The 25,073-nt window shown below is 63.6% G+C and overlaps 1 protein-coding gene across 1 annotated transcript in view; it reads right to left on the bottom strand.

Moving 5' to 3' along the window:
• Positions 1–21,290, bottom strand: part of PKD1 (polycystin 1, transient receptor potential channel interacting) — a 41,330-nt gene extending 20,040 nt beyond the window's left edge. The window contains exons 1-14 of the mRNA XM_059415641.1: positions 21,061–21,290; positions 7,700–7,771; positions 7,527–7,598; positions 7,100–7,269; positions 6,169–6,840; positions 5,860–6,043; positions 4,520–4,740; positions 4,040–4,155; positions 3,546–3,672; positions 2,779–3,026; positions 1,632–2,384; positions 688–819; positions 323–498; positions 33–166 (exon numbers count right to left, since the gene is read on the bottom strand). Of these exons, the coding sequence (XP_059271624.1) occupies positions 33–166; positions 323–498; positions 688–819; positions 1,632–2,384; positions 2,779–3,026; positions 3,546–3,672; positions 4,040–4,155; positions 4,520–4,740; positions 5,860–6,043; positions 6,169–6,840; positions 7,100–7,269; positions 7,527–7,598; positions 7,700–7,771; positions 21,061–21,275 (3,292 nt within the window). The 5' untranslated portion in view covers positions 21,276–21,290. The remainder of the gene's footprint in view (positions 1–32; positions 167–322; positions 499–687; positions 820–1,631; positions 2,385–2,778; positions 3,027–3,545; positions 3,673–4,039; positions 4,156–4,519; positions 4,741–5,859; positions 6,044–6,168; positions 6,841–7,099; positions 7,270–7,526; positions 7,599–7,699; positions 7,772–21,060) is intronic.
• Between the last annotated feature and the right edge of the window lie 3,783 nt (positions 21,291–25,073).

The raw sequence follows: 25,073 nt of genomic DNA, 5'->3' as shown, positions 1-25,073 counted from the left end.
GTTCCCCAGCAGGCCAGCGGCCCGGCCCTCACCTGGGACGGCATAGGAGTGCGTGGCGTTGTGCTCCACCAGCACCTGGGCCACCGTGGGGTCTGGGACCCGGACGGACTCATCGTATGGAGGCCTGAACTGGCCTATCACCTGGTCCCCGTCCCCGAAGGTCCACCTGCCACGGCAGCGGGCAAGCCATGAGCAGGCTGGGGTGGGCACACATAGGCCCGGCTGCACCCCTGGCCACTCTGGGCAGGTAAGGAGGGGGAGCCCAGCCCCAGCACCCCCAGGAGCAGCCCACCCTACTCCCCGCCAGGCCAGGCACACTCACAAGAAGGCCACCTCCACAGCCGAGTCCACCAGCACGTGGGCGGCCAAGGCCAGAGTGGCGTTGGGGGGCAGCACAGGCGGCACTGCCGACACCCAGAGGCCCCTCATCCGGTGCATGCGCCCCACAGTGACATTGTAGCTCACGGTGACATTGCTCACATGGTTGGAGGCCGTCAGCTGCAGAGACAGGGGAGCACATGGGCTGCCGCAGGTGGAGGGGGTGCCACCGGGCAGTAGACAGCCCCCCCCACCCCGCACTCACCCGCAGCCAGCCGAGGGGTCCTCGGGAGCAAAGCAGAACAGAAGACAAAGGTGAGCACTGCCCAGCCTGGCCCGCCCCTGGCCCCACCAGTGCCCCCCACCCACCGAGAGCTTGAAGACCGCGGCGCTCTGGTAGATGACATTGAAGACCACATTGTGGAAGGTCAAGGACTGCTTGTCGTCAATGGTCCAGCGGAAGACCACGTCCGAGCCAGCGTCCACCGTGGGGCTGTACCGCTGCGGGAAGGGCACAGCGTCGGCCAGCCCCAGAGCTTCGGTGGCTAGCTCTGCCCTAACCCAGGTCCCCCCTATCTGGACGTGCCTCCCAGTGGGGTTTCCCAGGCGACTTCAAGACACCACAGGGGAGGGGGAGGCTGGAGGGGCCGTGAGGCATGGGGCCAAGCCTGGGCCCAGTCTCTCTGACCACTCTCCTGCTATCTGAACAGGGACCCAGTACCAGTGACAGCAAGAGCCCACCATCTCCGAATCCCCACACGGCCTGTCCCCGGGCTCCTGCCCAGGCCCCCTGTGGCAGCAAATAACTATCAGGGGGCCCTGGAGGCTGACCCCAGGCCGCTGACGGAACAGGAACAGGGGAAGCGGCAGGAGGGGACCGCACAAGTGGCAGGGGTCAGAAATGGCCTTTCTCGTGGCCCCCGTGGGGCGGCTGCCTGCTGTGGGGGGACAGCCGGGACAGGGACAGCGGCAGGATGGCCCCAGTGCCTCCTGGTCAGGAAGTACTCCCCATAGCCTGGGGGGAGCACGGCAGAGGCCTCGAGGGCACACACAGGTTGGTGAGGTTAGAGGTGGGCATGGGTGCGCAGCAGCGGGTCGGGGGAGTGGACTGCAGCTGCGTCGGAACTGCCATCTTGGGGGACCGCTCCACGGACTGCAGAATTAGTGACAGTCTGAGGAGCCCCTCACAGAGCCCGCCCCAAAGCGGCCACCAAGCCCACCGCCCCAAGGCCGAGCTCCCTCCTCCCCAGGGAGGAGCCGCTCCCCTCACACTGCCCGGCCCATGTCGAGGTGGGGGTGGGGGTGCTACTCACCACCAGGACGCCCTGCAGCACACGGGCTTCGGGGCTGGGAGTGGCGCGAAGGCCGCAGATGGGCTCCTCGGCCGTCACACGCAGGCTGAGGCTGGCCTGGCCAGCACCATTCTCCACCTCGACCTCAACCGTGTGCTCGCCCTCACGGAGCCCGGGCAGCTCCAGCACTGCAAACAGGGTGCTATTGGCCTCGAGAGCACAGCTGGGCTGCAGGGCCGCCACTGTGGCCGGGCAGGCGGCCTCGAAGGGCGCGCTGACGTTGCCCCCGGGCCAGCGGGCTGTGGCAGTGGCGCTGGTGCCAGCGTCCACCTGGAGCACCAGGGTGGAGCTGTTGGTGGGCACGTAGAGGCGGCCGTCGTGGGGCATGGGGTAGGCCAGCCTCAGCCCCGCCACCGGGGACAGCACGTCGAAGCTGCAGGACAGGTTGTGCACGGACACGCTGTTGCCCACGGTGGCCCGCACCTCGTAGCGCCCGGGTTGCAGCCCTGGGTTGGGCTGCAGCCCCAGCAGGAGGGTGAGGCGCTCCGTGGTGGCCAGGAGCCGCAAGGCACAGACGGGGCCAGCTGGGGCCGCCTCCAGCTGCGTGGGCAGGTGGGACAGCCAGGCCACAGTGGTGGTGGTGAAGTACGGGGCCTTGGCTCCGGGGGCGCCCAGGGCGGGTGAGCAGCGCAGAAAGGCTCCTGGTCCGGCATCATGCTGCAAGGCGATGAGGTCTCCGGGGAGCAGGGGGCTGTCCTGGCCATGGAAGGCGACCTGTTGGAGAGAAAGGCAGGCTCTGCTCGGTCCTCACAGTGGACCACCACTGGCTGGGGGAAGGGGTGCTACCCGGGGCACCGAATCAGGGGCTCCAGCAGGTGGACAGGACCCACGGGGGCTCCCCAAGCACTCATGGCAGAGACAGATGGGACAGGCGCTGGGACAGGGACGTGCATAGGGCAGGGATGCAGGCATGGGAGGGCCCTTCCTGGACAGGGGCAGGGCCTTGGAGGGACAAAGCAGAACAAGGGGTAAAGCCCGAGCTGGCAGTTTCTTCTGCTAGGGGTGCTGAGCAAGGACAAGGACAGAAGCAGGGCAGGCAGGGGAGTGGGAGAGTGTGCCATCTGTCCAGGTGGGCAGCAGAGGGGGAGCCCAGGCTGGTGACACTTACCGAGTACTGGGAGGGAGGCCCCGCCGGCACAGAGAACAGGAACTCCCTCCAGAGTGCATAGGAGGCCCCGGGGAGTCCCGGCCCTGACGTGGACCCATTGGCACAGGCCCGGGGGCGGCAGGGGTCATCCAGTGGGAGGTGGAGACCAGCTCGGGGGCACCAGTGTCCTTCTGGGGCGCACACAGGGACAGACTCAGTCTGGCTCTCCGGGGACCTGCTCTCAGGCTCCCTGCTGCTTCCAGGGGCCGCTGCAAGGAGAAAGAGGGGTGTTGGGGCCCTGGCCTGCTGTTCAGCCAGGGACACCCCCACGATAACAGGAGGTTTTTTGTTTTTTTTTTAAAGATTTTATTTATTTATTTGACAGAGACCACAAGCAGGCAGAGAGGCAGGCGGGGGTGGGGTGGGGAAGCAGGGTTCCCGCTGAGCAAAGAGCCGGACTCGGGGCTCGATCCCAGGAGTCTGGGATCATGACCTGAACCAAAGGCAGAGGCTCAACCCACTGAGCCCCCCAGGCGCCCATTGACAGAAGGTCTTGCCAGGCAGCAACTCGGGCCCCAAAATCACCCCTCTATCCTTCTCGACCCTGGGCCAGAAAATGGACCCGGGCCAGCCCCACACAGGCTGTCCTGCGGGTCCCGAGCCTGAGTCCATTTCTCTGTGGACACCACTCTGCCCACCTCAAGGCTAGACACCCATCCAGTGGACAGTGGACCAGGGCCTGTGACCGCGGGGACAGCCGCCCACCCGCTGCCCGGACAGAGCCCCACCTGCTTCTGCCGTGGGCCTTAGCACCTGCAGCCGCAGCTGGACGGGTCGGCGGAGCTCCTGGGTGCCCAGCTCAGCCGCTGTGAGGAAGGCCTCCCTGCTCAGGCCCAGGCTGGGGAACACCATCACCTGGGGGGGGTGGGGGGCGCTGCTCAGCTCCACAGACCCCGAGCCCAAGACCCCAGACCCCAATCCAGGCCGGCCCAGAGGGGAAGGAGCCACCACATGGGGCTTCACACTGAGGAAGACAGTCACTCAGGAGGAAAATTCAGCTCAAAACCATCGCTGAGCACCGGAACCGCCCCCTTGTTCTGTGGAGAGAAGGCTCAGGAGCACTCGGGGCTCTCAGACACGGGGAGGGGGCACTGCTGCTCTCCGCATGGCGGAGGGTGTGGGGCACAGTCTCTACCGGGCACACGGGACGTCATTAAGGCCCAGAGAAAGCACCTTAAAGAGACACAGCAGCCTGTCCTGGTGGGCCCGGGGGTTGGCCTACCTCGACAAGCTCCTGGGGGGCCGAGAGGACCTCCTGTTGTGCCAGGGAGCTCAAGGGGCCCTGCAGGTCCCCACTGGGTGCTCCCACGAGGAAGGTCTCTGCGTCCCACACAGGCCCTGGGACAGCAAGTGTGCAGTGAGGTCGCCAGCCATGGAAGACAGTGTCAGGGGCCCAAGGCGGGGCCAGACCTGGGACCGAGCCCCTTGGCAGTGGCCTCCCAGCTGCTCCCCAGCTCAGTCTTGTTGGGAGCAGCTCCGCTCAGGACCACAGGTGCTCAGCCACACTAAACAGCTGAGCAATGAGCCTGAAGGATGTGACTGTCCTAGGGGGACAGGAGGAGTCCCCAGGGCGGCCAGGAGCCCCTGTGTGGTGGGGGGTCAGGGACAGCCGCGTGAAGGAATTCCCCAGGATGGCCAGGGAGCTGTCGGTCCTGGTTGAGGGCAGAGGGTGACCCGAAGCCCCCCAAGGGCCCCAGCGCACCTCCAGGCTGCAGCTCGCAGACATAACTGTGGGGCGCGGAGCATAGGTCTGTGTTGCACTGCCCCGCCGGCCCCAGTCGCACGCAGCGCTCGGCAGTGGCCGGGTGCGGCTCCCCGGGCAGCCAGTTCTGGCAGCTCTCCAGGTTGAAGGCCTCGCCCTGCACGGCAGGGTCCGCCTCCTCCCCCTCCACAGCAGAGAAACCAATCCACACATCCAGGCTCCTGCAGGCAGGCAGAGGGGAGAGTGGGCGCCCAGGGTCTCCCGGAAGACAGGCACCCTTCCAGCTGTCTTCTCTCTGGGAGCCGGCTCCTCACGGCAGCCCCTCAGGCAGGCCTTGCCCCTCTCCCCATCTCTAGATGGGGAAACTGAGGCTCAGAGAGATGACCTGGCAAGCAAGGCCACAGCCGTGTCAACTCACACCCATGCCTGTGGAACCCAGGGCCCAGCGGAGTGCTCCCAGCAGGGGAGGCTTCAGTCAGGCTGAGAGCGGTGTCCTGTGTGAGCAGTCTCCGGGCAGGGAGGCCCACGGGGGCTGCGGTTGGATGAGTGGCCGACTCTTGGTTTCCACTCAGGTCATGATCTCAGAGCTGAGATCAAGGTCTGTGTTGGGCTCTGAGCTCAGCAGGCGTCTGCTTCTCCCTCTCCCCCTGCCCCTTCTCCACCCCCACCACATCAAATGGGTAAAAAATATATTAGAAAAAAAAAATGGCAGCTCTAAGTGTAGCATTTGGGGAGCAAAAGCCCTGCATCTTTGCCCCCCCCACAGGCTGCTCCCCCAGCTCTGCCGAGGTATGAAGACCCTTCTGGAAGGAGGGCTGACAGACACGTGGAGAACTCAGGGAGAGGAGTGAGGTGCCAGGGTCAGAGCCAGGCACTGGGGCCCGGCTATCGCCAGGGACCTTGACCATTCTGGGCCTCAATTTCCCCTTCTGGACACCAAGAACATCCAGGGTATGAGACACAGTCTGGTCGGCCCTTTCCAGAGCCTTGGGGAGAAATGGGCACGACCTGCCGGGGGCAGGGGTGGGCCGGCTACAAGGAAGCACCGTTCCTCAAGGTCTGGGGGGCCGAGGGCAGTCTCCATGGTCACAACAGAACCGGCCCTACTCCTGCCAGGAGGGCTCAATGAGGACAGCAGGGGTGGTGGGCCCGCAGGACCTGGATGCACCCCCCACGCCCACATCTTTGTCCCAAGAGCTGATGGCAATGGCATCCGCCAAGCAAGACAGGGTCCTCGGCCGCCATCAGGCCTGCCAGCTGGACTCGGGCCTCTGGCCACCCCCACCCCAGCATTGTGGGGACCCCCACCTGACAGCTTCTCCGGGGTGGGGGGTGGGTACCTGGTGACCTGGGAGACCAGGAAGCGCTGGACGGCAGGACTGTCCACCATGGCCAGGGCAGCCCCGGCCCAGGCCCGGCACTGTTCCTGTGCCTGCAACCAGGCGGCCTTCTCAGCCACCAGGCGGTAGCAGTGCCCATTGTCCGGGAAGATCACGGTGTCTGGGGGGCAGAGCGGATGCACCACTGGGGGGGGGTCAGCGGGCAGAGAAGGGGCGTCAGCATGTGCCCAACCAGCACCCCCCCCCCGCTCCAGCCCCCAGGGGTGAGTGAGGGGAGGGACGGCCCAGGCCCAGGGCGAGGGCACCCACCCTGGGCCGGCTCCTCGTCCACAGCCACGATGCTGTATGTGGCTTGGAGGTCTGAGCCGCCACGGTTCCGGACGCCAAGCTTGAGGGTCTCATCGCTGCGCACCGAGACCAGACATGAGAGCTCCAAGGCTGCGGGAGCTGCCTCCACCCGCACCTCGGCCTCCAGCTGGGCCGAGCCGGCCCCCAGGGCCAGCACCACCGTCACATGGTAGCGTCCCGGCAGCATGTAGCGGTGAGTGGTGGCCGCACCGGCAACGTCCACCCGGGGGGAGCTGTCGCCAAAGTCCCAGCATGTGGAGCGGATGGGCAGGGAGGCGGTGACGCGGAAGGCTGCCGGCTGCCCAGAAGACAGGGGTCCCCGAGGCCCCAGTAGGGCAGCTCCTGGGGAGGCAGGGAAGGTGTCCTGCAGGATGGTGGGGCCCCGGCAGGCAGGGGCGAGGGTCGACGGCGTGCTGGAGCAGAAGGGCAGGCAGGCCGCGGAGGCATTGGGGGGCTGGGCCGCCCCGCACAGGCACCAGCCCTGGTCTGAGAGGGCCCCGAGGCTCTGGCCAGCGGCAAAACAGAAGGCACTGCAGGCCTCAGGTGTGAGCGGGCCCTCGTGGGCAGCCGAGAAGGCCGCCAGCAGCACGGCACCCGAGCTGTTGTCAGGAAGGCAGGCGACGTAGTCCTCACCTGGATGGAGCACACGGGCTGGTCCCTGGCACGCCTGCTCCCTGTGTCCCATGTGCCCTCATCTACAGCGCTCCTCACCTCCTGCCTACACCATCCCCTGGGTCCACAGGACCCTGCTGACCCCCAAATGGGTCTGTCTCCGCTGCTATGTTTATTGCCCACCCCCCCCCACCCACGGCCGCAGCTGCTGGCCCTCAAGCACCTACAGGGATCTGCCCAGCAGGAAAGGCCCCAGCCGGCCCACTCCAGCCATACTCACCACAGCCGCCATCTGACAGGGGGACGCCAAGGAGGGGCCGGCCAGCGACGGGGCTGGGCCCGGCACACGTGGCCGCCTCGGGCCGAAGCATGCGAACCCGCTGCTCCTCCGCCCAGCGGGGCAGCCAGGCCAGACCACAGTCACACTCCAGGGGGTTTCCACTCAGGTTTCTGCGGGGCGGGGGGCCAGGCCGGGCGCTCAGCAGAGGGTAGGGCAGGGGCCCGGAGGAGGGGTCACTGCTGGCCTCAACGCAGGAAGCAGGGGCCTGGGGTGCCCTCCCCAGTGCAGCACCCCGCCGCCCCATGGCCCCAGACGAGCTCCAGCAGGCAAGCAAGAGGCCCCCAGCGCCCGCTCTCCGACGGGAATGGGCATGGAGGCCAGGTCAGGAGGGCAGGGAGGGCAATTACTGACGCCAAAAACAACTTACATCTCAGTTAAATTAAATAAATTAGCAAATACTCCTTCTTCTAAAGTGGAAATCTTGTTGTTACTTATGTCCCTGGAAGAAAAGGGAGGATTCAGCAAGGTTGGAAAGAAGCCCCCATCAATGCAACGGTGACAGGCAACCGCCGTCCACCCACTCCGCAGGGGGACACTCACAGCTCTGTCAGTGTGGACAGGTTTGCCAGGAGCCCGACGTCCAGTGCCCGGAGCAGGTTGTGGGAGACATCTCTGGGGAACAAAGTGGTCACCGTCAGTGCCAAAGCCCCAGACAGGGCAAAAAGGAGACCCAGGCCCACCCCCAGAGGCTTCCCACTCCCTCCAACTTCCTACTTGCGGCCAGGACAGAGGATCCCAATGACTGGACTACGAGAGGGCTGGGAGCCCGCAGGACCCCATCCACGCCCCGCCCCATGCCCCTTCTCTGCCCAGCACTAGGCCCCCCAGCAGTTCTAGTCCCCCACCCCCGGGCCTGGCAGCACCGTGCCACGTGGGGTCTGGAACACAGCAGGGCAGCCTAAGGGTCTCCAGGGCCAGGGGCCTCACTGTTGCTAGCATGGGGGAGGGGGTCTCAGAATGCCCCCAAGACACAGTGGGGCACAAGGACCAGGTAAGCAGGGAGGGGGCCCTGGGGGACCACCTCCTCTCAGAGCTACGGTGACAGGCCACAGCAAACACCGAGGTTGACAGGACCCCAGGACAAACACCGGCGCAGTCTACAAGGCAACACACAGGTTCAACAAGAAGCAGGACCGGGCAGGAATCGCAGAGGCTGGCTGAACTGTGAGGCAGGCACTGGGTCCAGCTGTGCCAAGTTGGGCCGGACCCTCCAGAGACAGCCTGGGCACGTCAGCACGAGGACATGGCGGGCCGGGGGCGGGGCCGGCCCTCTGCAAGCCCGGGGAGGTTCAGCTGGGTCCGGGGAGTGGGACAAAGCCCAAAGCCACAGGTGACAGTCCTGTAGAGCCTCCCTGAGAGAACACAGGAGGGCACCACCCACGGGTCACAGCGTCAAGTACCGGCAGAGGCGAAGCAGCAAGGCAAGCGGGGCCAAGTACAGAAAAGATGCAGCCCCCGCGTGGAGTGTCGTCAGTGAAGCCGGACTGCAGACCGGGCAGCGCTGGCCGCATCCACGTGGGGTCCGCTCTACACAGGCATGGCTCCCAGACGGTGTGGAGCCCAGCTGGCCAGGAAAACCAGCCCAGGACGCATCGTTAACCCAAGACACACAGAGGTCACGGATGTGAGGAGACGCACCCCTGACAGCAGCGGCCCCAAAGCACTTTCACCCCCAAACTGTGAATGGTTCAGAACCACGACCCTTGGGAGCTGGCGACACCACCCCCCAGGAAGGTTAAAGCCCTTCCAAAAACATGCTCTGCGGCTAACCGCACCACTGTCCCTCCCAGCCTGGAGGTGGAGGCCAGGGTCGCACCTACCCATCCCCTCCCCTGACCTGGTGGACGCCTCCGGTCACCTGCTTCACTGCACCCTCCTCACCTCTCCCCTCCCGGGGCCCCCATGTCTGAGCAGCCCCGTCGGGGCCTCTAAGCTGATGAGGCCTGGGACTCACCCGCAGAGCCTCTGCCCTCGCAGGTGTCACCGCTCGCCCTCAGATGTCCCCAGAATGCCTCTCCCGGGCCCTACCTCGGCCCCCAGTGACCACCCAGTAGGGCAGAGGTGGAGGTCTGCCGATGCCTCCTCCTGGCCCAACCACTTCCTGCTCCTGCCAGCCCAGCTCCTCCTACACTCAGATCCCACCCTACCCCAACCACAGCCTGGTCGACACCTGTCCCTGGGCACCTGGCTTCCGCAGCCCTTCCTATCAAGGCTCCTGAGGCAGCCTGGGGGTGTCCAGCTCCCAATAGCCACCCTCGGGGATGTCCCTGCTCCCAATACAGCAGGACCTTAGAGCTGGCTGGTGTGGAAACGAGGTCCTGCTGGGAGAGCTGAGGTGCACACAGGCCCCTGAGGACGTGGGGAGGAGGGTGTCCAGTGCTTTGCTGGCTGGGATGCCCGGAGCCACACCCCCAGCCCGGCTCCTGATGCTGTGGACCACATCTGGAACCAGGCTCCGGAAATGACCCCCAGGCCACATGGGGTCGCGTGGAGACCATAGAAGGCTGGGGGCTGCAAACTGGGCTGCTGCCGGGCCACTCCGCCACCCTGGTCACTCAGCCAGGCCCAGTGGGGCTCCCATTCCCCTGGATGGTGAAGTGGGCAAGGCTGGAACTCCCGTGGGGACCAGGTGGGGCTAAGGCCTGGGGTCTCCACCTGGAGCAGCCCCCCCAGTGCCGGGACCAGGATGCCACAGACACTCCTCCCCTCACCTGTGGGGAGACACAGGCTGCACAGGGGCAGCGCCCGGAGCCCATTCAGCCGCCAGCAGGGGCAGCCCCCTCAGCACACAGACCAAGAGAAATCCAGTCACAAAACCAGCCCCTCCCCTGAAACTGTTCAACCAAGATCTAAAGAAAGTGCTGGAAAGGGGCGCACCGTGACAGCTCCAGGCTTGAGAGCAGGCAGGTCCCCTGAGTTTTCCACACTCGCAGTACCCTTGAATAGGAGAAGTGGGGTGTGCACAAATGGACGGACAGGCTGCCCTGGGGGCCCAGAGTGGGGGCCTCAGAGGGGAACGGGAGGCAAGGAGGCTGGCAAGGGGCACCGGGAGCCCCATCGAAGAGGAGGCTGGGGCAGCGAGGCCTCCTCAAGAAGAAGCACTGCCGCTGATGCAGGCTCCGACCAGAGCCCTGCCCTGTCCCAGCTCGGTGCCCCGACGAGGCGCTGGTCTCACTGAGCTCGGGTTTCCCATCTGGGGGAGGGCGGGCACGGAGAGACAGCGTGCATGTGTGTGGCTATGTGCCCAGGTCTGTCTCCACCCAGAACTGGGGCTCCAGGAACACCAGGGCTGGAGAGGCCTTTGGGGGCCAGGGGACACGGGGACAAGACCCGCTGGCAAGGTCAAGTGTGCCCCCCACAGTGGAGCCTAGATTGCCCTGTCCCTCCTCACATGTGGCGGGGGAGGGGTGCTTTCTGGCTGGCGGGCCAGGCCTTCCTCTGGGGTACATGGCCTGCCCCGCGCTGCTCAGGCTCCCCCCAGCCGGCCCGCACCCACTCCTGGGGTGGGGTAGGGGGCGGGCCAGGCCAGGAGACCAGTGAGAGGCAGCCGGACTCCCACCCACGGTCAACCACGATGCTCTAGCGTGGAGTGGCCGTAGCAGAAGGAACCTCCCGGTGTCCGAGCCTCTGAGGAAAGCAGCAGCCTGCAGGGCACAGGAAGCCACAGGGAGAGCGTCCAAGAGATGGGGCCGGGGGGTGGCAGGACAGGAGGGTGAGCATGGGCGAGACCCACCAGGGGCTCCCGGGGCAGCTTCCCAGCCTGGGCCTCAGGCAGAAGAGGAAAGAAAAAAGGAAAATCCCTAAAGTGTTCTCCACATCCCATTCTCTGGAAAATCCATCATGAGTGGCAGCTCTGGGGACTGCTGGTGGCGCCTGAGAACCCTGGGGCGGCGGGGGTGGGGGCAGGCCAAGTTCAGCGTCCAGGCCACGCAGCCAGCACCCACCCTGGCCCGTCGGGACACGGCTGACCCTAGCCTCACTGGCCTGTGGCTCCAAGCCACCCTCGGCCAAGTCCTCCACCCAGCTCTGTCTGGCCCAGCAGCCCCATCGAGGCTCCCCTCCCCCGCACGCCAAAGGCCCCACCATCAGTCACACACAGTTCAGGGCACTAGCCACTGCTCCAGGTCCCAGCTGAGCCCCTTCCCCCCAGCACTCACCTGGGCCCAGAAAACATCAGCAGGCTCCCCTAGGATCCTGCTCAGCTACAGTCCGTGCCCTAAGGACACACTAGGCCCTAAGCCCCAGCCCCAGGGTGTGGGAGCAGCTGTGTGGGGCAGGCTGCGTGGCTAATGGTGCACACTGGGAGAGAGGGGAAGGGCAGAGGGGACACTAAGGGGGAGCTGTGGGGGTCACCGGGATGGGGACATGGAAAGAAACTACTAGTAGGGTCCTCACTCTGTCCCACAGCCACTTGTCCACATTTGTTCTTATTATCAGCATGCTGGTGAAAGGCCAAGGAAGCCTTGGGCCAGCCCAGCCCCCACAACGGCAGGGGAGACACAGCAGGCCCAGGGAGACCCCGAAGGAAGAAAGCAGCAGGGCTGGCCGAGCAGCGGCCAGCCCCTCCCGGGAGAAGGGCCAGCAGCCTGGCTGGACAGCACCCCTGAGAGGTCTTGGGCCAAGCAGGGCCTACCCTCTGGGCCAGCTAGATACTCCCCAGCCCCTCCGAGGCCCACTCAAGCCAACTCCACAGATCCTAAGGCCAAGACTGGAGGGGTCAGACCAGCTTAAGGAGGAGGTGGGTGACCTGGGGACCCACATACTACCAAGTGACAGGCATACACCCATGAAAGCATAAGACACGTGTCACCTCCCACGTGTCACCTCCCCAGGCACCAGGGATCAGATTGAGAGGCTGGCCTTCCCTCTCCTCCCCCACAGGGACCCAGCAGTCCACTGGGGAGCCCCGGCTGTCCCCCAGGCTCTCCCTGCCTCCCAGACCAGACACTGTCATGAGGGGGGACACCAGCCTCCCCCGGAGTACAGGCACCCAAGAGCATACCCCTGGCCGTCTGGGGCTGCTCTTTCCTGCTGCAAGCAGGAGCTCGGGTGAGGGTCCTCGCTCGTACCACAAGCTGGAGGTGCTCAGCAGAAGGTACTCAAGGGCCCCCGTGGTGAGCATCAGCAGCTCCCCTAGCCCTGTCCGCACATGGCTCAGCTCCTGCATCCCACCCATGCTCACATCAGGGCCCACATGGGAGGAGGGGAGAAGGGCGCCCAGGAGACAGGAAAGGGTCAGGGTACATGAAGGTAGAAGCCAAGGAGGGGGTGGTCACAAGCAGGTCTGGAGCGTTCCTAAGCCTGGGGTGACTGCTAGAGCAGTCTGCCCTTCTGGAGCTGAGGCACTGGAGGTCCCAGGGAAGCTGGGACCCTGCCTGGCAGCCCTGAGCAGCCTCAGTTTCCTCCGGTGCCAAGGAGAGGAGTGGCCCGTGTGCCCGTTCCCCAGTCCAGATGCTGGGCGGGGTCTGGGGGCCAGCCGGAGCCCCCAAGGAAACATCTGCACATTCCAGACGCATGTGGTCAGCGGCGGGGGCGAGTGCCAGGCCCCAGCCCGTCACCCCCACCCCTGCGCTGGCCGCCGCACTGGAAACCGGGCTTGGGGGGAACGGGCTCCGGAGGGGCCGCAGCTGAAGTTATGTAACCCACTCCTCCCAAGCCAGCAACTGCCTCCTCCCTCCTCTGGGAGGACAGGACAGCCGCGCTGGCGGGACAGAAGGTACCCGCTCCCCATCCAAGGCCCAGGGCTCCATTCTCTTCCCTCCATCACCAGGAATGGCAGCCCTGGCCGCCCGTCCTCTCTCTGAGGCGCTGCCAGGTTCTCCTGAGCCCAGCAGGGAGGACCCCCAACACATCTTCTCAGGAGCCAGGCCTGGCCCAAAGGGGAGTGGCTATAGTGCAGTGCCTGCCCTGCCCCCCACCCCTGGGACCCAGGGCTGGCGACGCTGCGTCTGGGTAGGGGGGAGACTGGGGGCGTGGAGGGGGCCAGGCTGCCGGGAGCACCGAGCCAGTTTGAGCGTAATAACCTCATTCTGTTTTCGTTCTGTCTATTTATGGTGAGCAAGGCTGGCTTCCAGGGCCGGAAATGATGATGTGTAAATTAATGAATTCGAGTTTAGGAAGGAGCAGATTTGCAGACAAACACGAGGACAGGGCCAGCTGGGGAGGGGGCAGAGGCAGGCTCTCCAGGGAGGGGCCCGCCAGCCCAGGGCGGCATCAAGGGGCTGTCTCAGCCTCCAAAGTGAGAGGGAGAGGCCCAGCCTGGGAAGATCCCAACCTCACAGCATTTTACGGGGGCCCCCGTCACTGGAGTTCTGCCCTCCCGCTACTGAAGTCTCAGCAGGACGGGCCTACACAGCCAGTGTGCTGCTGCTTCCCACCTAGGAAGCCCCTGTGGCCACAGGCCAGGACAGGGAGGGGAGCTCAGACCTGTAGGGAGGGCCCGAGGGGTGGGGAGTCCTCCACACTTGGACAGACCAATGTGCCCCAAGGCAGCCACCTTCAGACCCTTAACAAGACAGGGTGCGGCCCCCCCAGGAGAGGGTCTGGGGATTTGAGGCCCCCTTCAGGGTAAGGGGAGGCAAAGGAACAGACAGAAGGGTGCCCAGCCTCCCTCCGGATCCAGCACCCATGCTCGGGAGCTGCGCTCAGACCTGTCACAATCAGCCAGGCAAGGAGTGACCAGCCCATTCCACAGGTGGGAATGCTGAGGCTCGGGGAGGCAGCCCTGCTCATCCCACCATGTGTCCCCAGAATCGGGAGAAAGGGGAAAAGCTGTGCTCTTCCCCATCCTGGCTGGGGAGCTGGCACATGGCCTCAGGCTTTCCAGCCCAGCTAGCCATCCCATCGCCCCCTCAGCTACTGGGCATGGCCAGTGACATGAAACCAGCCTGACCCAGGGCTCCAAAGCGGTTTGCAAGCCCCGGATCCTAAGGCCAACAGTGCTGTCAGCCTTGCCCTGAGCACTGGCCTCATTCTCTGCTTCCACCAGAAGCAAAGGAAGCCCTTCCCAGGGTGGCCCCAGAGCATCCTTCAGGGCACAGGGGGCTGCTAAAGTCAGGGACACCACACCTGGCCAGGCCTGGGCCCACAGGCACCTTGGGGAAAGAACGAGCCCTGCCCACCTTGGCCGTAAACGCAGCCCCTTCCCTGGCACGGGCGGCTGGGCACCACTGGGCCCCTTGGCAGAGACAGCTGCCAAGCCACAAAGAACGAGGTGTTCCGGGAAAAAAGGACGTGAGCTGCATTTTCCAGCTGCGTTCTATTCAGCAGCAAGACTGCAAGCACGCTCTGGCCGGCGCCCCTGAGGCCCGCGGCCCACCCCATGGACACAGCCCCGCCTTGGCCAGCCCGAAAGGCACAGGCACCCAGCTCCCAGGGCCAGACGGCCGCTGCCACCCCAGATGGCAGTAGGACAAACGGGATGTTTTCATTCCAGAGTGTTCCACGGGCTGGGCCCGTCTGGGTTCCTGCTGCTGGCGCTGGCCGCTGCAGAGTGTTCGGAAAGGAAAATGTGCATCTCCATCCAAAATGGCTTCCTCACTTGAAACCAAGCCTCAGCCTGGGTCTTGCTCAAGAACCAGGGTCTCCCAAGAGCTGTGGGGGAACACAGGTGGCAGCAGAAGCACTCCCCCATCTCATGGGCAGCATGTGGGGGTGGGAGCCACATCCTCCAGGGCCACCCAGTCAGCTGTCAGAAGACGATGGCCAGTGACAAGTCGCCCAGGGTCAAGGGCAGAACAACCAAGAGAGGAGAAGGAGGCCCCTATGGGAAATGCCCTGGTCTCAGGCCCTGGGAGAGGGAAACTGAGTCTCACCGACACGACAAGTGAGCTCACCAGGGTGTGCTGGGCATGTGACAGCAGAGGCCAGCGGCAGGGCCAAGGTCAGGGGCACCAAGCAGCCCTCGTGGCCATGGATTTCAGACCCACGCCATCCCCCCAGCTCCCAGCACAAGGTGAACGCGGGAAGCGATGCTCTCTAGTTACACATCAAAACTTCACTGTGTCCCAAATGTACACCTGAACATGTCAGGTGCATAAAACTGAGACCCAAACACCAGAGGAGTGTGCCAGGGTCCCGTGGACCTCGGGCCTCCCTGGGCTCCCCCATCCCCCTATCCGGCATGTGGTCTAAGCGACGCAATGACTGGCACACGTGTTCAGGGGTACTCTCCATGCACCCGTCAGCATGGCAGGTGGCAAGGACCCATCTCCTGGTGGCCAGTGCTTGGGGACAAGGTAATGGGCTCTGAGGGTATGGACAGAAGGGAGCCGAGGGGCCATTCTGGCACAGGTTACAGCTACCGTGGCCCCAGCACTGAGCCCCGCGGGCATGCCCACAACCCCAGAAGGGCCTCCACTTGTGATGCCCACCTGGCGAGTGAGGAGACCGAAGCTCAGGAAGGCTGAGTGACATGGCCAAGGTCATGCAGGAAATGGAGGAGATGGGATATGAGCCAGGTCTGATCCAGGGGCAGAATCCCAACTCCGGGGTCCCCATGCCTCCCTCCCAGAAACAGACAGAAAGTCCGTGGGAAGGGCCGTAGCACAGAGAGCAGAGGGACACTGAGGAGGAGCTGCGGGGAAGGGTTGAGCCAGCAGCCAAGGCCAGAGCCCAGCCAGTCCCACGCGGTCCCACCAGGGAGCCCCCCACCACCAGCACCGGGGGCCAGGCCCGTGTGCAGCCCCGGGGCTGTGCCCCAGAGCATGCTCATGCAGTCGTGTCTCTGCCACAACCCCCAGCCGTGTGACCCCAGGAAGTGACAGCCTCGGGGAGCATCAGTTTCCTGGTCTATAAAATGGGACAAAGAGGGACGCCTGGGTGGCTCAGTGGGTTAAGCCACTGTCTTCGGCTCAGGTCATGATCCCAGGGTCCTGGGATCGAGCCCCAAATCAGGCTCTCTGCTCAGCAGGGAGCCTGCTTCCTCCTCTCTCTCTGCCTGCCTCTCTGCCTGTCATCTCTCTCTGTCAAATAAATAAATAAAATCTTTAAAAAAAAAAAAAATGGGACAAAGAGTGCTTCCAAGCCCACAGCACCATGCAAGATACCGTGACAAAAAGGACAGAATAGGCTTTGCAAGGAGCCCAGCGCATGGCAAGCACGGACAGAGGGGATGACCCAGTGGCGGGGCGCGGGGTGCACACCCTTGGCCATTTCCAGAGATCTAGTCTTCCATTCGGAGCCGCCTCACATGGTACAAAGCTCCCAACTGTGAAGCGGACAACCCACCGGTTTCTGGTGAGTTCTCGAGGTCGTGCGACGAGCGCCGTCTCCTTCCACCACAGTCTCACTCCCAAACTGACACCCCAACCCCGCCCCCACCAGATACACCAGTCTGCTTTTGGCTTCCACGGACTGCCCTGTTCCAGACGTTTCCTACCAAGGAAATCATTCCACACGTGGCCTCTTGGGTCCAGCTGCATTCACTGAGCACGTCTTCGGGGCCTGCAGGGGTTGGGGCAGGTGTCAGGGCTCCTGTGGGCGGCTAAGTAGCGCTCCAGCGAGTGGGAGACCACGTTCTGTTGCTGGACCCCTGCGCTGTCCCCACGTTCCAGCTCCGGGGAACCCTACGTGGTGAGTGTGTGTGTACAGACTTCCGTGTGGACCCAGGTTTCCCTTCTCTCGGGTACACACAGAGGAGCCGGCAGACAGGTTCCAGCATGCCGCCCTGTGCCGCGGCCACCAGCAGCGGGTGGGGGGCCGACGTGTCCACACCCTCCAGATGCCGGCTGCCATCCGCCTTCAGAGACGGCCGTCCACACGGGCGTGTGGGGCACGGTGCCGCGGCCCCCTGCATCTCCCGGGAGGCCACGTGTGCGGCGACCACTCAGGCTGGCGGGGCAGGTGTGTCCACTTGGGCCCTTCACCCACCTGCTAAGTGGACCCTTTATCTCACTGGCGTGGAAAATCCACAAGAAGCCCCGCTGCTGCTGTGGTCTTCAGGTCTTCAACAAGCCTTCTGGCTGCGAGTCCCTTGCCAGATGAGAGGCTTGCAGGCGCTATCAACCGGGAAGCGGCGTGGTGGGTGGGCACACTCCCCTCGAGGGCAGGTCCTCTGACTCCCAGGCGCCGCCCAGCTCCCGACTGGAACCAGCTGCTCCCTTCAAGAACCAAGCGCTGCAGATGCAGCACGAGCCTCCCCATCACCTCCCGGCCCCGGCAGGAAGCCCTCCTACAGCACGTCCTGGCCACAGCTCTTGCCAACGGGCATCCGTGTCCCCTCGGGAAACTGCCAGTACACATGCGTTTACATCCTCAATTCCAAGCACCAGCCGGCCATGCTGTGTACCTCAGGGGACGCGAGAGTGAGAGCTGCCGGGTATGCAGGACACTCAGACCCTCCCAACACCCATCCCCACCCAGCAGCCAGTGTTCTGTGCCCCTTCTGTCTGGGGCCCTTCAGGGATATCCCCAGCCATCTAGATAAGGGCCGCACCCCCATGCCTCCAGCACATGCAGCCCCAGACCCTCCTCCGGGCTGTCCCTTGTCTGGGTGCTCTCTCTCAGACCTTTCAATGTCACCTACACTGGTGGCCCCCAGGGAGCCCTCCAAAACAGCCCCTCCCCATCGCCAGCATCACGGTGATATCCGAGCCTTAGAGATACCCCACACAGGGCCTGGCACACAGCAGCCAGGCTCTCTGCCTGGTGAGGGTTTGGGGAAGGGACCCTCTGTGGTCTGGCCCATCCTCAAGGCAGCAACACATGTGGCACATGCAGCCTAACATGTCACGCACACACCAGGCCCATGTGCTCCCCCCAAGGCCCACCTCGCACCCATGTGCCATGCAGACGCGAGAGGCCTAGCCTCCTCCAGTCTCCCAAACTCTCCTGCCATTCAGGGGCCCAGGCGAGGAAGGGCAAGGCTCCAAGTACACCCCCAGCTGACAAGAGACCCCAAGGCCCTGAGATTTCCATCAATGAACCATGTCCCTACTGAGGCCCTAAGCCTCGTCCTAGACCAGTGGCTGAAGTCAGCAGCACGAGCCCCGAGAAGTGGCTGGAAACCACACCTGAAACTGACAGACAACACTGGGAGCAGCACCGTCCCCTCTGAACAGCCCCTGGTGACGAACATCCTGAGCCATGGGCCTGTCCACGCAGCAGCCGCTGGCCGCAAGCGCCTCCAGAGGACTGGAAATGTGGCTTCCCACAACACACCACCCTGCAGCGACTGTCCCGCTACAGGAAACAGAGGGCAGTGGACACACTGGTTGACACCACAAGTCCAAACGCAGATGCTCTTGGCGCCACTGTCACCGGTCGCGTGAGGAGAGAGAGAGACGAGGGAGGGTAGATACATCATTGGAGGACAAAAGACGCCGACCAACTACACTGTGCGGCCCTTGTTTGGGTCCGGATTCAAACTACTAGAAGAACCGCAGACAACCAGAAACCTAAACACGCCGGCACAGGTGGGATCAGGGAATCCCTCACCGTCTCGGGGTGACCACGGGGTGGTCTACTCAAATTCATCACAAGAAAGATTTAAATCCGGGACAACAGCAACACTTTGCCGAGTAATGTCATCTCTCTCAGGCCACCTCCAGCAGCACCGCTAACCCAGCCCACCCTGCCTGCTGAGGCCTAAACGCCCCTGTGGGCCAGCCGTGGGCCTTATATGCAGGTCCGGCCCGTGACAGAGGTATCAGGCCTGAGCCCAGAAGAGGCGGTCGCCGGTACCACCCAGAAGGCAGGGCTGTGGGGCACACCCTCACCTGGAAGGCTGCCTGACATCTATGCACTCAGCCCCTCTGCTTTAGAGAGGACATCCCTATCTCCCTCTCCCCAAGGACGGGGCTTGTTGGATTGACAGGCAGAATGGCTGGGAACTGGGGGAACCAGGAGAGAGCCCAGTTTCTCTTCGGTTCCTGGTCCCCAGCCTCCAGAAATCTCCCACAGGTAGCTTTGGAGTATAAAGAACACCGTAGGGTCTCCCCTGTTCTTCATCCCCCCGTGTCTCAGGGTTCCACTGCAAGCTCAGAGGGGCCAGCAACCCTGGGAATCCTGCCAGCTCAGGCCGGGCCAGGCAGGCCGCCAGCTCCCAGGACCTCCAAAACCCAGGAGCAGATCCTACAGGGACACATGCAAGGCTCTAGTCTTGGGCTCCATCACTATGCCCAAGAGGCTCCAGAGCCCACACCCTGCTGCAGGCCCCCGACTGAGCCCCCGCATTGTTTGCTTCCTACACAGCTTCTGGAGGCCAGCTCAGCACCATGTCCTGGGGAAGCAGAGCATAACAAGAAGGAGCCAGGCCTGACCTCAGCAGCTTCCAGCCTCCCGGAAACGGAGGCATCTTTACCCACAGGATCCAGAAACGAGGACCGGATCCAGTTATCCTGGTGAACGCAATAAGCCCATCTCCACAGAGACAGCCGGGATGGCAAATGCTCAAGGGGTCAGGCAACAAAGCAGCAGGCCCACCGTGACCCTCCCTCAGGACCCCCAGCTAGCCCTGGAGGACCTGCTCTTCCCCCACCCCAATCCCACGCACCAAAACCCCAAAGATCTCCAGAGCACACAGGAGAAATATCCACCCCTACTCCACCCACCTACTCCCCAGCATCCAAATTCATCTGAATGCTGACCATCGGTCCCCAAATTAAAGGCAGCCGTGCGCTGGAGGTACCCAGGGAATATCACAGAACCAAATTCCAGGACCCATCCCCAGATTACACAAGCCTGAGGATGCTAAATGCCCCCCTGTGGATTCCAGCATGTGGCCAAAGACAGCTGGGAGTCCTGGCTTCTGAAAGTGCCCAAGAAACCCCAACAGGACCATAGGAATGCCGACCGGCAGACCTGAGCCTGTAGCTAGCCCAGGGACAACTATCTGCAAATGCTGGTCCCATGCACCCTGTCATTCCAACTCCGTGTCCTGAGCACCTCAGTCAAACCCAGCTCTGCCATGTGCTGGCCACAGCTTGTTACCTGGGCAAGTCCCAGCACCTGAGTCTGTGTTCTCGTGTGTAAAAAGCCATCTTCGCCGTACCTCTGCCTCTGAGGGCATCCATCACAGCCAGAGCCTGGCACACGGCTAACAAACTGACAAGTTCTCCATGGAGGCTACACCATCACTTCCAAAACGGAAACTGGACAACAGCCCGCCAGCGTTCTGAACTACTTCTGCAACCTCACATGCCCACTGTCCGGGGACCACATCAGAGCCCTTGACGGGTCCCTCCCGTCCTGCCCCACTCCCGCACAACTCCCTTGCCCTGGCCACACGGTTCCCGCCTGAGGTCCTCCCGCCACCTTCCCACTCCTCCTCAAGCATCGGGCCAAGCCTCAGACATCCTTCACATCTCTGTCCAGACCCCTCTTCCGGGAGGCCTTCCCCGCCATCCCAGACGGAGCTCTCCTCCTCCCGGCTTCCCGCTGCAGGGCTCCCAGGTGCAGAGCATCCCCCAGGCCAGGCTGCATCCTGTTAGTCCGTAATTGGCGTCTAAGTGTCGGCCGGTTCCCTTCGAACACCTTCCACCCTGCCCCCGTGCGCTGTCTCAGGTCCCCCATCGACTCGCGACTGCGGAGCCCCACCCGGTGGGACGTTTCTGCGTTTGCAGACGCCGGGATTCTTCGGCCTCGCCCCGGCCCAGGCCAGGGGGGCTGAGGGCCGCCCGCGGTCCCGGGTTTTCCTTATTTAGTCGGGCCGACCTCACTGCGCTGGAGCCTCGCCCTGGGAGAGGCCTGGCCCGCACTCCGTTTCCCCTTCAGAGGCCGGGGACGCGCCCACGCCCTGCGAGGCCCGCCAGGCCGGCGGCCTGCCCGGCCGGGCCTCTCCCCGGAGCCGAGGGTGCAGGCGCGCCGAGGCCGCCCCACGCCCGGGGCGCCCCCGAGACCCGGCGCCCGCCCGGCGCCATGGCAACAGCCCGGCTCGCGGCGCCAGGCGGAGAGGTACTCACAGCGCGGTGGCGTCGGCGGGGATGCGCAGCGCGGGTCCAAGCGTCCGCAGTCCGCGGCCGGAGCAGTTGACGCGGCAGGCGGAGCCGGGCGCCGGGCCGCAGAGGCAGGGGGGCGCGCACGGCCCGCAGCCGCGCCCGGTGTCCCCCGCCAGCGCCCCAAGCCACAGGCCCAGGCCCAGGGCGAGCGCCAGGCGGGCGGGCGCGGCGGGCAGCATCGTCAGGGCAGCGCGCGCATGGCCCCGGCCCGGCCCCGAGCCCCCCTCCCCGAGCCCCCGAGCCCGCCCGGCGCCGGTGGCCGCGGCTCAGGCAGGGCCCGCGGACGGCATGGCGGGGCGCGGGGCGGGATTCGGCAGCAGCCGCGGCCTGTCTGCCTGCGCGACGTCCCCTCGGCGTTCGGGCCCGGCCGCGCTCTGCGTCCACGGCCGGGCGGTCGCGCGCTCGCGCTCTAGTGCGGGCCCGCCGCCGCCGCTCCTCCTCCTCCCGGCGCCGCGCGGGGCGGGCGGGGCGGGGCGTCTTCTGGCCCCGCCCCTCGCCCTGCAGGTCGGCCGCGGGGGGTGGGGTGCCACCGGGCCCCGCCCCGTCCTGGCTCCGGGAGTGGGCGGGGCGCCGCGCGGCCTCCCGCTCTTCTCCTGCCGAGCGGCGGCGGGGTCTCTGCGCCGGTCCCCACCCGCGCCCTCGGGAGTCTGGTCCCCGCCGCGTCCGTGCGTCTCCGCCCTGCGCAGTCGCGAGCGTCGCGGCTGTGCAAACACCGTCAGGGATAAGCCCGCGGCGGGCGACCTCGGAACATCTCCGTCCGGTCGCGGCTCCGCGGTATTCCAAGCGCCCCGCACGTGGTAGGCGCTCGGGGCAAACGCGCCACGTCCTCTCGTGGCGCCGGCGAGCTGTGGGGGCCAGTGCCCGCCGTCCCGGAGGAGATGCCCCGGCGGGCCTCAGCCAGAGGGGCCCAGTGCAGCATCCCCACCGCCGCCCACCCGCCGGCCGAGCGAAGGAGGCTGTCTCTGCCGCCTGCGTCCCTCCAAATCTATAAACGAAGCCCTCTGGGGGCTCTCGGGGCTGGGGGCGCGGGGGCAGTCACTGCTAGTGGTTTCCTTCTGAGACCGTGAGGACGTTCTGGAATTAGGTAGTGGTGCTGGGTGCATAGGCTTGTAAATACACTTAAAATCACCGAATTGGGGCGCCTGGGTGGCTCAGTGGGTTAAGCCTCTCCCTTCAGCTCGGATCATGATCTCAGGGTCTTGGGATCGAGCCCCGCATCGGGCTCTTTACTCAGCGGGGAGCCTGCTTCCCTTCCTTTCTCTCTGCCTGCCTCTCTGCCCACTGGTTCTCTCTCTCTCTGTCAAATAAATAAATAAGATATTTTTTTAAATCACCGAATTGTGCTCTTTTTAAGAGGGGATGTTATGCTCTGTGACTTTTAATGAAAAAGTCATAAAGTTGTTCCTCCGTTGGGCCGCTGGTAGATGTCTGACTTAAGTTGACCAAATGGTCACAGGGGTAAGTCCGCTGATTCCCACAAGGACCAGGCCCCTATGCCACAGTCCTGAGCCCCGGACTGAGGCTGCATCCCAAGGCCTCAAGACACTTCCTTTATGTGTCCCGTCTCTCCATTTGAACTAACTGGTACACCTCAACTAGAAGCACAAGTGATGGGTCCATGTCCTGTTGTCTGTCATTGGGAGAGCCCAAGCAGGTCACCGTGGGACACCCTGCAGCTCTGCTCTTCACTTGGGCGTGAAGTGGCACCCACATCCCTCCCCGTCCTCATCTGTGTAATGGAGACAGCAGGCCAATGTCTAAGGGCTGGGGGAGGATCCCATCCAGCCCAGAGCCAACTCTCAGGAAAGATCCAAGGAGGAACAGGTGGAGGTCCTGTGCGGGCAAAGGCCAAGGATCAACAGGGAATCGGTCGCCTGCCATTTCCTGGCAGTCAAAGGGCCCAGGAACAAACAGAGCATCTCCCGGTGGCCCCGGGGTGGCGGGGTGTGAAGTCCAGCTCTGGCCGCTGTGGTCCTTTCTCAGGGCTCAACTCCCACAGCGCCCTTTGTCTCCAACTCTGGGCCTCTTGGACCAATTCCCTACTGAGGAGGGAGAGGGACTTAAGTTAGATACAAGGGGGAATGGGGAGGGACTGTAGAGCCCTCCTGGGCTTCAGGAAAGTTTTTGTGCAGACTCACAGAGTACTGGGGAACCCAGTTTGGAAGCACTGGTATGAGGTCTAAAGCAAGGTGGGGTTGATGGGATGAGGCCGGAAGAGACCTGGGACTGGGGAGAGAAGGAGGCTCAGATGGTGCCCTGGCTGGGGGTTGGGTGCTGGGATGGGTGCAGGGGCTATCGGCTGGGTGGAGATGCCTTCAGGGAGGAAGGACATGGAGGGAAATGGGAGGGTGTTGTTCTGGAAACGGGGCACCATAGGCCGCTTGAGAAGGCGCCCAGAGTGCACCTGGAGGCGAGGTGTGCAGCAGGGAGGGGGTGCACAGACCTGGGGCAGGTGAGAAACTCCAGAGGCAGGGAACCCCATCCTAGAAGAGGAGAAGAAAGAGGGCTTGGAGGGAGTCTGAGTGAGAGTGCCTCAGAGAAGGAGGAGACTGAGGCACAGGGAAAGTTACAGGGGAGAACCCAGCAGGGGCTCAGGCCGCAGGAACAGAGCCAGGGGCTGGGGACGGTGCAGCCACACGTTCCCCTCCTTGGTCCTCCCTCACAGCACAGGTTCATATGTACCCCCACGTGGGGCTTCTAGAACTCTCTACAGCCTCCCACCTCCTAGCCTTTATTTATTTATTTGACAGATGGAGATCACAAGTAGGCAGAGAGGCAGGCAGAGAGAGAGGGAGGAAGCAGGCTTCCCGCTGAGCAGAGAGCCCAGTGACCAGAGCCGAAGGCAGAGGCTTTAACCCACTGAGCCATCCAGGCACTCCCCATGTTTTTCAAGTCAGTAAAGGTAAAGAGAGTTTGAACAGCACTGTGTTCTAAGTTGTATAACAATATTTTGGCAAGATTAGAGGAAATGATTAGGCAAACAAGTGGCCTTCAGCCCCACTCTTCCCCAGAGGCACTGTGGGTCCTTTTACCTGCTCATCCCACCACATCAAACAAATAAATAAAATCTTTTTAAAAATTACAAAGGAAATGACATACAATTGTTTGTAAACTTTTGATATTTAGACAGTAGAACAAGACAAACTATTAGAACTGATTCCAGCAGAAATAAAAAGCCCAAGTAGACCAATCATGAAGGAAGCAGTTGAAAACGTAGGAGCCACGCCAGGAAAAGACACTCTCTCCAGATCTGTTCTGGGGAGGAAAATTTTATCAAATGTGCAAAGATCAGATAATTGTGATTTTATATATATTCTTAGGGGACACGGTCACATCTCCATATATTTAATGCATATTCATGCATAAAGCAATGAATTTAGTATAATATAATGTGCAGGTCTAAACAAGCTGGAGACCACCAGAAGCTGAAGAGGCAAGGGTTCTCCCCCAGAAAGAAGCCTGCTTGCTTTAGCTCCAGAAGCCTCACTGCACCCTGTGGCCTCCCGAGTGTAGGATAACGTGTCCGGGCTGTTTTGCCGGGCATGGTGTTTGCCTAGATTATTTGTTTCGGCAGCTACGGGAGACCCAGACACCCACCTCCCCCACCAAACCTCCTAATGGTAACCACCGGGGCACAGGGTCTGGGGGAAACAAGAACTTTGATTCTTGCCTTTACCTTTTGTGTTGCTGACAGGCTCCCCTGCCCCAAATCACGCGGCCCTTTCCTAATCAAGAAAACAAGAACAGCGGATGCAAGCAGAGCCCTTGCCCCCAGAGGGCAGTCAGGAGCTCCTGGGCTGCTCTGCGCTCCTCCTGCCCGAGGTCTCGCGCGCCCACCTCGTGCCTTGCTGCAGAGTCTGGATCTGATCAGCTCCCTGCCCGCCTCCGCCCCGCACTGGGCTCCAGGGCACGCATGTTTTGCATCCTGACACCACCCAGAGCACTCAGGTGTGAGTCCCCGAGCTGCAGTGGGAAGG

Source organism: Mustela nigripes, chromosome 11 (assembly GCF_022355385.1).
Source record: "Mustela nigripes isolate SB6536 chromosome 11, MUSNIG.SB6536, whole genome shotgun sequence".
Lineage (NCBI taxonomy): Eukaryota > Metazoa > Chordata > Mammalia > Carnivora > Mustelidae > Mustela > Mustela nigripes.
Note: the sequence above shows the minus strand (reverse complement) of the source record. Positions and strands in the feature narration are given on the sequence as shown.